Genomic DNA, 12797 nt, shown 5'->3' on the forward strand with positions numbered 1-12797 from the left:
GTTTTGATGCCTTCAGTGTGAATCTACAATTTTCATAGTCATGAAAATAAAGAAAACTCTTTGAATGAGAAGGTGTGTCCAAACTTTTGGTCTGTACTGTATATATATATATATATATATATATATACATACATAGAGAGAAAGAGAGAGAGACAAGCTACTGTTGCTCAAATTGCTGAAGAAGTTAATGCTGGTTCTGATAGAAAGGTGTTAGAATACACAGTGCATCACAGTTTGTTGCGTATGGGGCTGCATAGCCCCAGACCAGTCAGGGTGCCCATGCTGACCCCTGTCCACCACTGAAAGCGCCAACAATGGGCACATGAGCATCAGAACTGGACCACTGGTGGCCTGGTCTGATGAATCACGTTTTCTTTTACATCACGTGGATGGCAGGGTGCGTGTGCGTTGCTTACCTAGGGAACACATGGCACCAGGATGCACTATGGGAAGAAAACCAGCGGAAGCAGTGTGATGCTTTGGCCAATGTTCTGCTGGGAAACCTTGGGTCCTGCCATCCATGTGGATGTTACTTTGACACGTACCACCTACCTAAGCATTGTTGCAGACCATGTACACCCTTTCATGGAAACGGTATTCCCTGATGGCTGTGGCCTCTTTCAGCAGGATAATGCGCTGTGCCACAAAGCAAAAATGGTTCAGGAATGGTTTGAGGAGCACAACAACAAGTTTGAGGTGTTGACTTGGCCTTCAAATTCCCCAGATCTCAATCCAATCGAGCATCTGTTGGATGTGCTGGACAAACAAGTCCGATCCATGGAGGCCCCACCTCGTTACTTACAGGACTTAAAGGATCTGCTGCTAACATTTTGGTGCCTGATACCACACCACACCTTCAGGGGTCTAGTGGAGTCCATGACTTGACGGGTCAGGGCTGTTTTGGCACCTTATTTAACCTATAACATCTGCATGATGTGAAATTATGATTGCTAATGCAAAAAAACGTCAACTTTCAGGAGTGCTGCCTTGGAGCACTTTTGAGTCCCCACCAATCTCAAAATCATATATATATATGTGGTGTTGTTGTCTCAGTTAAGTCAACTTCTTTATGATGCGCCTACTGCCACGACCCTGCCTGACACCCACCACTACTGTCGCTAATATTAGTCACATCTCTGTTACATACGTTCCACTACTATTATTGTAATGCATTACTACATACCATCCTTACCATTAATCACTACTACTGTTATCACTAGTAATCACATTTCCATGTGCATTTCATTATTATTGCTGTAATACATCTTTATGTACTTTCACTCCTGTCAACCATCGCTTATAATTGAATACATTGTGATCTCGCTGATCTGCTCAGTACATGCGACATCTATTGCACGTCTGTCCGTCCTGGGAGAGGGATCCCTCCTCTGTGGCTCTCCCTGAGGTTTCTTCCGCATTTTTTTTCCCTGTTAAAAGGGCCTTTTTTTTGGGGCAAGTTTTTCCTCACTCAAATCGAGGGTCGAAGGACAGAGGGTGTCGTCTCTGTACAGATTGTAAAGCCCTCTGAGGCAAACTGTGATTTGTGAATTTGGGCTATACAAATAAAATTTGATTTGATTTGATTTGATTTGATTTGATGCCTGAGATGTCCTGCCATATCGTGTTGCCTGTGGACGCATATGCTACAAGAGCATAGCAAGCACACAGTGGTGCGGTGAAGCGCCACAGGTTGGCACGGCGAGGTGGGAGTGTCACTCCATGGTCCATCTGTGAGACGTGTTGGGAACCCCCACTGATCAGTTTGCCGAAATACGAAGCGGTTATGTTGTTCTGCTGCTAGCATAAAGTCATTACAGTGTGTTTTAAACTGGGGCACCAGAAGGAACTGAAGTGAAAGTGAAACTTAACGCTAGCTAATCTCTGCAGTTGAGATTGTGACACCCCTAATGCTAACATTTGCTAATTTGCACTTAACATGAAATGGAGCTGAGGCTGATGGGAATTTCATTAGTTAGGACTATGGTATTACAGGATAAGTTACAGATGGAAGGTCAGGTGAATTTTCATAGTCCACAAAACCTTTCTGGAGTTTTACAACAAAACAGCGTTGCAGCATCCTCCTAAACAACTGAAGTAGATTGTACTTATTTTAAAACGTAACAGAACATTTGAAAAAAAAAAACATAAAATGGCTCCATACAGCTCATCCAGGCTAATCCAAGGCTCCAGAAACCCTGAGATTCCAAACTGATTTGAAAAGATTTAAACTCTTTTTCAAGCTGAAATCTTCACTGTAGCTGCTCAGCTAAAAGAGTTAGCACTCAACCCATCTGAAGTGGATGAACGAGGTGGACATGGACACTGGACAAGCTGTGTGGAGCCATTTTATGTTTCGTTTTGGTTGATTTGTTTACATTTTAAAACAAGTCCCCAGCTACTTCAGTTGTTTAGGAGAATGCTGCAATGTTGTTTTGCTGTGAAATTCAAGAAGTGTTTTGTGGACTATGGGTGAACCGTTTCTTTAAACTAAAGCACCTGAGAGATCAAAGTTCAACATCATTGTGATGGTGCTAGATGAAATGTTAAAAGGTCTCCTACGTTATTACAATTCATCATGAGGTGGACATGAATGTGTTACCAGATGTCATAGTTGTCAAGACATTCAAAACCACAAATATCAACCTCATGGTGGCGCCAGAGGAAAAGTCGGGGGATCACCAAAGACGCTAGGATACGCAGTTTGGGAACATGAATGTACTGACGAAATTTTTATGTTGAAATATTTCACAGGATAGGTGAAAATATTGACCTGCTGGTGGTGCTAGGTTAAGTCATTAAGATTCATCTTCTGGACCCCGTGGGTATCTGAACCAAATAGTTAGTTGAGACATTTAGTCTTAACCAAAGTTAAGAATGGACATTGACATCCTTTGGGCCACACTGCAAACTGGACTTGGCTGTGAGCAAGAAAAGCCTACAGCCCTGACATCGACCTCATAAAACAATGATTTAACCAGATTCAACACAAGTTTATAGCCATATTCTCTGTGGAATGAAGTGTAAGACGCCATAGATTAAATGTCATTATCAGGGAATTGATCCTGTCAGTCACTGTGACCTGCAGTAAAGTAAATGGCTTGTCACGTATTCGCTGTGGTACATGAACATGTAATTACCTCTCAGTCACATGTGTTTCTCTAATAGTGAAAGGCAGTCCATGGTGGAAACATCGCTGCTGTAATTTATATCTGCCAGGTTCCTAGCAGCTTCTTAAAAGAATCTTGCTGCCATCCCCAGAATTCAAAGCAGTAACCTCCGGGTTAGAAGGAAACTTTTCTAGATGCCTGTGACTTTATTTTTTAGAAAGTACACTGCATCAAAAGACAGGCAAAATGTCACCACTGGGCTTTTCTGAGAAACTACTGTAAGAACAACATCTTGGTTCTGTTGGTTACTGCTATTTTGGGGCCTTGTCCAATCTTAGACATTGCAGGAAACTCATCCGGTGCAACTCTGTAAGGGGCACTTATCACTGCATGATAAGGCAGCTACACAGCAGAGATCTAACAGATATTTCAAAGTGACACTCTGTATGCCTGCCAGAAGGATTACATAAGGGTCTAACAAATATTTCTTCTTCTTAGCTATCGTGGCTCTGTGGTGAGATTCTCTACAGGTGGTGAGGTGCAGCTGAGGCTTTCTGTAGGCAGTAAAGAAACACTCAGCCCTAACACAGCATGGACTGTTTCTTTTCCATGGGCGATTTACAATGTGCATTGTTCGCTGAAATGTCAACACAACTTCAGAGGTCAATTGCCTGTAAATCTGTTACCTTTAACTATCAAAGAACATCAATACAACACAGGAACGCTTAAACACACAAACACACACAAGCAGGCAGCAAAAACTGCAGGAGAGGACGGAGCCAGCATGGGTTCCAGGTGTTTGTGTGTATGTGTGTGCGTGCGTGTGTGTGTGTGTGTGTGTGTGTGTGTGTGTGTGTGTGTGTGTGTGTGTGTGTGTGTGTGTGTGGGTGTACACCAGTGTAGTGCATCAATAAGTCAGCAGCAGACAGGGATCTCATTTATAAGGAGTCTGTTCCAGTGTGGCAGCTCCATCCTCAGCTTTCTGCCCATTGCTATTTGTGTGGTTGGTCAGTCGGTCACAAACACACACACACACACACACACATACACACACACACACACACACACACACACACACACGTACACACGCACGCACAAACTTTCCTAGTTAATTACTGACTTTAAATATTTGCATTACAAGTTGTTGTTTTTTTACATCTTATGTTTGAATATGCAGATGAGGTATGATCTAATTTAATAGGTCCACATTTGTGTAAATATCCTGAACAGAAATCTAAACTACAATAAAATGGATATTTTCTCCCCACTAGTCTGAAAGAAGACATGTTATGGAAGCAAAATAGACCATGAGAACACAATGTTTTCACCTGAACTGTGTCCTAATGGACAGTCAGATAGTTCTAACACGTGGCTCTTTGGCCTGTGTTCAGATGAGGCCAACACTAGCATCCAACATTCAATCCTGCCATTTCCTGCAATATTCTAACCCTGACCCTAACCCACACGACAATAATGTGATTGTGCACAATTCAGTCTGAATAGAAAAAGAAGCTTTCATCAAATACCAACATAAATTCTTTCTGCATTCACAAAGATTTCAAGGTCTGGGGCCTGAGAATTATAAATGATTGGTTTTTAAAAATAAAGTGAAGTTGGACCAACAAACCAAGATATTAATATTATTATTATTATTATTATTATTATTATTATTATACTTTTAGTATTATTAATATCATAGCTCAATCAGCAAAGCTGTTATTACTGCTGTGGCTGGTGTGTGAATGTGACTCCTGTCACTCTGTGCTGCGACTCTGCAGCTGCTCGGAGCAGACACCATCGTTTTGTAATTGTAGCATCTGTCGTCCCAATACATTTTGATTAATAAAAAGTAAAACCAACGGTGGGGTGGTGGGCCAGTAATGGAATAGGTGTGTGTCCGAACGCCATTCTACACTGATAAGACCAACTACTGCAGCAAGGAGCTCCGAGGAGCACTGTTTCAACAAGTGGCTGTTTGTAATTCAAATAAATTGGCTCTGTAATTGATTTTCAGTCATGAAGATGGCAGTGCGTTCAATACATTTGTTAGACCTTAGGGACACACATTGTTTTGGGGAGTAAAACTGAATAGACATTAAATATCAAAGGTCACACTGATAACATTTTTATGTCGACAAATCTTTAAAAAAAAAAATACATTTACAGAGCTTGTAGAAAGGCACAGAATTATATCTACTCATAAAAACATTATTACGATTGTGAATTAATCATTTCAAAATGTTTGTCGGGCCCAAAAGGATTTTTTTGTTTATGTCTGTGTAAGCATTGTGACGGTTGGTTCCAGCATCTGACAAGGTTTATGAGACACTAGCAAAACGCTGTTGGTATCGTGTGGTATCTGTGTTTCGTCAGCAATCAAAGAGTCTTGGTAGTTGGTAGAAATGTCAGAGTTCTACAGTCTGCACCCAGTGTAATGTACATTACACAAGCTAATGTGCATTACATTGGGTGCAAACAGCGGTGTTGTAGCATGAATACAATGAAAGGGGGGATGTAATGCCACATTTAGTGACTGAGTGTTATCAATAACACCTTTAACTTAACTGGGAATTGAGCCTTATTACACACTGAAAATTCCAAATGGGTACAATGAACAGATTTGAGTGAGGCCAGCTTACTAAATAAAAAGGAGTGAAATCTATTCTTCTTCACTTTCTTGCTGAGAGTTAGGGTTAACACTGGGGCATCTGCTGGTTGCCTGACAGCTGCAGTGACTTCTGTACATTATGTGTGATGTAACAAGTGATGCAACAGATGTCATCTCAGTGGCTTTTACGGTTGCTGCTGATGAAAGGATTCAGAAAAATGTCTCACCTGAAATGACTTCATATGTACAAAGCGGCAACATACAGGGTTTCAGTCAGGTGGGGTGGGATGCACTTTACCGATGCATTTTTTGAGATTTAGATTTAGATTAGTGAAAGTTTTGCCACCTTAGTACTACTTCAAAATGCAATTACATGTTAAGTATGATATTTAGTTGCTTGGTTCAACGGTCCCCAACCACTAACTGCTACTTATATCTGGTATGTGATAAATGGCATTACTGCTCTAACCTTTAAGATAAGAGATATTCTTACTCATTTAAACTATTTTAAGGGCCCAGTAAGCAGAACAGGAGTCTTTACCCTGTCTGATCTGTGTGTGTAGGGCTTGCATTATTAATGGAATGCTATGAAAGAATTTCTATTGGCATGCAAAGGTTGTAGTGTGTTCATATACTGCATGAGAATCAATCAGACATCAGAGCAAACACTCCACTCGAACAGACTCTCCTGCAGCACACAGCTGGTGTTTAAATGACCCCACCGCTTTGTGGTGAAAATAAAAGTCACCTCAAGTGTGTGTGGGATAGCCAGTTTATTCAAGTCTGTGGCTATTTCAGAAACCACGACTCACTGTGGACAGCTTCGATTAACTAATGTTAGCTGGATCTGTGGTTTTATAGTATAGGAGACTGATGTTACAATGCCAAATTATGAAACAGCAGTACAACGAAAGACTAATTATGACAAACTACATGTTGAATTGGCATCTATTGCAATTTGAAGCATTATGACACACGCCACGCACACACGCACGCACACACACACACACACACACACACACACACACACACACACACACACACAACCACACACACACGTAAAGAGCAGGTCTAATTAAGGACAGGAAGGGAGAGAATGGAGGAATTAATCTGTGCCCCATTCTGGTCAACGTCCCATTCACCTTTCATAATTGATGAGAACAGAATATGGAGCACATTACAGTGAGGATTAGTCAGTCTCTACATGACATCTGTGTCATAAAAAAAAAGGCTATCACACTCAGAGTAGTGTAAGAAATCACCTCAAAATCCCTTTCCTGGAATTCAAATTGCCTTGGCATCGACAATGACTGCTGTAACTGGGACTCTTAGAGACAAATCTGGACCCATTTGGCCACTACATTCACCTTGATCCAATTATGCTTTAAATTCAATCTGGGAAATGATGACATGGGTCAGAGCAATGAGATGGGAATCACAGAAAGAAGGAGCTAAAATACAAAGAAATACTTATTTGCAGAGACTCTTTTAGTTGAAAAGACCCATAGAAACATTCACATTTGCAAATACAAAATCTAACACGTATCCTCCCAAAATAAAATGATTTTACATAAAGTACAGAGGTATTGTTGTGGTTTCAGCTTTTGGTTTCACTTAAAAACCTGTCGTCAGGAGCAGGTAGAGTTGTCAGGAAGAAACCACAAATAAATACCAGAGGTGCGTTCTGAATCGAACACTCTGTCTTTTTACTTTAGTACTTACTGCAGCTGCCCTTACAAAATAGATACTGTTGCATGCAGTATGCATACAATTGGGACAAACTACTTTGTCCCTGAACATCCTTGAACTTTGACCCTCAGCCTTAGCACGAAATTTTGGAGTATGAAGAACATAGTACTTATACTTAAATGTGTTTATTACAACAGAATGTAGAAAACGTATCTAAAGTGACTTTACGTGTGTGTGTGTGTGTGTGTGTGTGTGTGTGTGTGTGTGTCTGCCAAGTGGGGGGATATTCACTTACGAAGAACAAGAACTCCATGGCGAAGCGACTGAGCACGGTTGGGCTCCATGGTCACATTCAGAACGGTGGGATTTCCCCCAATGATGCACACACGGTTGTCTTGCTCCGCCTCGCGGAACATTCGCAGCAGCTGATTGGCTATGACCCCGTTCAGGACAGATATGGCCACCATGGGTACCACAAAGGACAGAAATGCGTTGACCTGTTCAGGACGGAAACACAAAAGACTGTTAAGAGCTGACACACCGGTTTCGGAATATCAAATACAAGATTTCTTCTCAACGTTGACTTTCTATAAGCAAAATGACTTTCACAAACTGTGAAAATAATACTTGTTTTCTTGTGGAATAAAGATAAAGTGGGTTGTCCGCTAATTACACTAATCTGGATTTGAGCCCAGGCTACTGTTGAAATGTCTTTGGGCAAGACACCGAACCCCAAATTGTCTCTACTAGATCTGTTAGTGCTATTATTGTGAGCTGGAAGCACCTTGGATCATCAATAGCTCAGCCATGTTGTAGACCATGTAAACTCACAGAGAGGGGCCGACGGCTGCTGAAGCAGATAAAAACACCTATCATCTGTTGCATAGCTCGCTGCAGAGGTCCGAACAGCCCCTGCAGCAGCGTCAGCGCACAAACTGTGTTGCAAGCTTTATGAAATGAGTTTCCACAGCTGGACAGCTGCAGGCAAGCCTCATATCACCAAATCCAAGCATCAGCTGGAGCCTTTAGAGCACACAGCAACTTGACTCTGGAGCAGTGGAAACATGTTATTTGTAGCGATGAAACATACTTTACTACCCAGCAGTCTGATAAATGAATCTGGGTTTGGCAGATGCCAGGAGAATGCTACCGACCTGAATGAACTGAGGCTACTGTACAGTTTAATGTTCTGGGGCTGTTTCTCTGGTCTTTGGCCCCTTAGTTCCAATGAAGAAAGGTTACAGAGAAATTTTAGCTGAGTGGGGGCTTCCAACTTTGTGGTTTGCTGTTCCGGCATGACTGTGCCCCTGTGCACAAAGCAAGGTCCATAAGAACAAGTTTAGTGGGGAGAAACTTTATTGGCCTGCACAGAGCCCTGACCCTGAAAACCTTTTGGCTTCTTTTTTTGTTTGGTTTTATAGTAGTAGTAGTATCTTTTTTAATTTTATTTATTTACTTATTTGGTCTGTCTTCCAACTGAGGGACTGGGGCACCCCAAGCCAGTTCTTCTCAAATGCTCTTTCAGCTGAATGGGGAAAAATTCCCACAGACACACTCAAAAATCTTGTGGAAAGCCTTTCCACAAAGCCTCTGGTGTCCAACTCCATATAACGGCCTGCGGTTTTAGAAGGGGCTCTTCAGTGAGTGGAGGCTTTAGTGACGTTCAAGTGCTTCATGATTTTAACACTCAGTCTGTTTTGATTTTGTTTTTGTGATACACATTGATAAAGGGTAAAAAACTTTTTGTATTATCTGACATTTTTGTTTGAAAGTCCTGTATTTCCACTCTTCCACAGGTTTCATTATGTAAAACTGTAAAATAAGCATAAAAACATGTGGATGGAACTGCAGTAATGACATACAATTACTTCCTGGTTCCTTTTAAAAGGTGGATTGACGTCTGTATCTGGATAAATCAGTATGCAAAAAATTATTGGTATATTTGTAATTTCATCGAAATCTCACATTTGAACATACTATAAAACGTATTTGATGACTTTGTGCTTTGTGGCACAGTTCAAATAGCAAATCACTTAAACTAAACGCAACTAGACATTTAAAAAAGTTTAATCAATTAGCTAAAAAGTCACAGCGTATTTTCTGTTGACTGACTGATTCACAAATGGTTTCAGCTCTGGTCACCAGTGTGCATAGCTAACACAACACAACAACAGAAAATATGAGTTTGTCTTGGCGACTCATTCAGAAATGATTCTACATAAATTGAACTCAGTTGCACGTCATCACTTCCATAACTTTTTCTGTCTCTCTTGAAGTGAGTGGGATGAATATTGTCATGCCAAAACAAACATGTATTTATATGCAAATATTGCTGATTATTACTTGAAAGCAACCAATGTGCCAAATCACTGAAAACCCATTAGAAAATGTCAAACAGACGCCTAATAAGAAAGACGGATGATGCACAGGGTATAAAAGAGTGGTGGAGGAAAACAAGCAGGCCCACAGAGGTGAAGGTGAACTGGGAGACAGTGGGATGAATCAGACAAAAGCCTGTGAGCGAAAATTAGGACTGGAGCAAAACAAATTGATTGAGCCACTTTTTCTGCTTTTCAAAACCTTTTTGCCTCCAATTTGATGCAGTCCTCCTCTCATTAAATTAATTCAGCAGCCATATGAATCAATAGTATCCCACTCTTGCTTTGTTTTCCCTGGCAAATGAATGATGAAAACATATTGACTTCCCCAGCAATTCAAAAGTTCCATTGAGAAACAATCAGAAACACTCCGTGAAATTACGTTTTTAGACTCCGAATGCCAACTTTGATCAAATTCAGAACGGAAAGTTTTTCACAAATCATTTTCTTCACACTTTGCTGCCTCGCTGCTGATGGAACATAGAGAGGGAGAGGAAAGTGAGCAGTGAAGATTAATTAGAGAGAAGAATGGGCCGAGAGCGGAAAGGAAAACACAAGAAGGAGAGCGTGAGGTGCTGCTAGACATCGGTTATGACAGCTGACTTCTTACAGGAGCTGCGGTGTGGAGCCTGTATGAGGGGCTGGTGAAGAGAGAAGACGTGCACGGCCGTGTGATGAGTTAATTTGTGTAGATATTTGCTTAATTAATCTAACTGGAACTTTACTTCAGTGCTTCCCTACAGCGGCCCCACTACACTCACACAGACACACGCACAGATGCACTGCTGTTGTTTTTTCCAGGGGATAATCAGGGATGAAAAATGTTAATTGTGATAATGAACAGGCTGGCTGACTTCTGAGGGTCCCCTGCCTTCTAGACATTCAAGACTGATTAAGGTTGAAAAGGAAAACAGGAGAGAAGCAACAAGGCAAACTCGACATCAGAGTGAGACCAGACTCCTGCTTAGGTGGAAAGAAAAAAAAGATGATAAGTAGCCAAAAAACTGGCAGAGCTGATGTAGATAATTGGGACTGAAGTGCAGGAACATTGAGATATTAGGTAATAATAATAACTGTAGGGGAAATGCTGACACAAAGAAAACAGCCCAAAGATGGAAGTTTTTTATTTTGACATTTTGATGCACACAGAGGGAAAGTGTGGGTGTAAGGTTAGAAAATATTCATATGAATATGTTGTTGGTCTGCGAGGACAACAGATCTGTGATGGCAATTTCACCGACATCTGGTATGGCTTCAGCTGAGTACAATAAATAACTCTTATCGAGTGTTAGGAACCCGTTTTTCTAATTCACCTCCTTGTCACAGAGATTTACGACTATCTGTCGATCCCACTTATCGTTTCTGGGGAATGTGGCTGCAGGTGGGTGATGAGTCTATTTTCTCACGACTGATAAGAACACCAATATATTTTAAAGGAAATGGAATGCTCTTCGGTTTTTTTTGGAACTTGAGTTTAAAAGGTAGTGAAAAACCATCCTGTGATGTTTGTGGTAACTGAACCGTCACATTGCTTACTGGGAACACAAGCATTTAAATGAACACAATGAAGCTCGTGTGCTGGTGGTCAGCTTGTATTTGTGAACAATTTTTATTTCATTTTCCCAATCTAGTTTGGCTTTTTATATATAAAATTTTGAATGTTACAGTTGATTATGTCACATGATTACAGCTCTGAGAACAAGCAGCCAGCGGCTCTCTAAGGCACAGAGATACTTTGAGATTTGAGCACGTCATGTTTACCATAGTAGTTAAGTGTGTCAGCATTGTTACATTTGCTAATTAGCAGTAAAATGAAGTAAATTTGAAGCTTTTTGGCATTCACCCTCAGTGAACTATTCATTTCTGTACCAAATTCATGTGCATCCAATAGACTATGAGGCATTTCACACAAAACATAAAATGGTGGAAAGTCAGGGAATCACCAAACTCAGTGGGAGTCACCCTCTGGGTACCATGAATGTCTGTGCAAACATTTATCTTTCTAATCCATCTAGTTTCGCTACAGTTAACTAAGGCTAACTAACCAAGTTAAAGGTAAACTAGGAGCATCTCAAAGAACGACCAGTCCACTGTGATCGACAGGTTGGTGACTTATGATCAAACAGTTTACTTATTTGTATTTGGTGAAAAAGACAAAACATCATAAGAAGTCACTGACAGAACCACATATTGTTTGATTCATTGAAGAACCCTCCATCCTCCCAAATCGATCAGCATTGTCCTGTGAGGACGTTGCTAGAGGCAGTATCAGTGGGCCAGTCAATCTCCTAATGGCTGAGGTGTAGGTGACGGTGCAGTGCTGCTGTACTGCAGTGACTCCAGTCTGAGCCTTGGCTCACTTTGAACTTGCACAACTTACAAATTGCTTTGGAGGGAGTTTATTTTCCATAGAATTACTTTTATACTGGATCGTTCTTGTCCAGTGTCAATGTTTGATGCCAGTGTAGTGAAAATGCATCCCTTCTCCTTTTTTCTAGACATGGTGCAAATTTTCTGCTAAACTAAGTGGTTTAGTCGTCACACTTTAGTCATAAATTACACAGACAGTAATTACAACATCCATCGATGGATGGATGGATAAAAGACATGGGAGTGTGAGTGAGGTGATTGCAGTGTGAGTGCAAGTACTGCATGAGTAAGACGTCGGAGGTGGTGCTGAGAAACACGGCAAACAACAAAAACAGAAGCAAAGCATATTCTAAGGAATACAAATGAAATTTCATTACACATTCATAGTCCATCTATATACACAGTGGAGGATCGACCGCTAACATCATCTTCAAATAAACATGGATCCCAATCAAGAGGAAAAAGACAGACCACAGAAATGAGGGTAGTCTACTGACCCGCATAAACAAAATACTGGACCTTCTGGTTCTAAAAGACAAATGCAATGGGCTGAATTTACCCATCAAAACATCAGACCACTGCAAAAATCAAACCAGGAATTACTAACCTCTGTTTAATTACAGAACAGATGCATGCCGTCACTAA

The 12797-nt window shown here is 41.0% G+C and overlaps 1 protein-coding gene across 1 annotated transcript in view; it reads right to left on the reverse strand.

Moving 5' to 3' along the window:
* The window catches only part of ntsr1 (neurotensin receptor 1 (high affinity)), a 65688-nt gene that overhangs the window by 23120 nt on the left and 29771 nt on the right, over positions 1 to 12797 (reverse strand). Inside the window, exon 2 of the mRNA XM_084365609.1 lies at positions 7700 to 7901. Coding sequence (XP_084221735.1) covers positions 7700 to 7901 — 202 coding nt within the window. The remainder of the gene's footprint in view (positions 1 to 7699; positions 7902 to 12797) is intronic.

This window comes from Pagrus pagrus, assembly GCF_965226575.1.
Source record: "Pagrus pagrus genome assembly, chromosome: 11".
NCBI lineage: Eukaryota > Metazoa > Chordata > Actinopteri > Spariformes > Sparidae > Pagrus > Pagrus pagrus.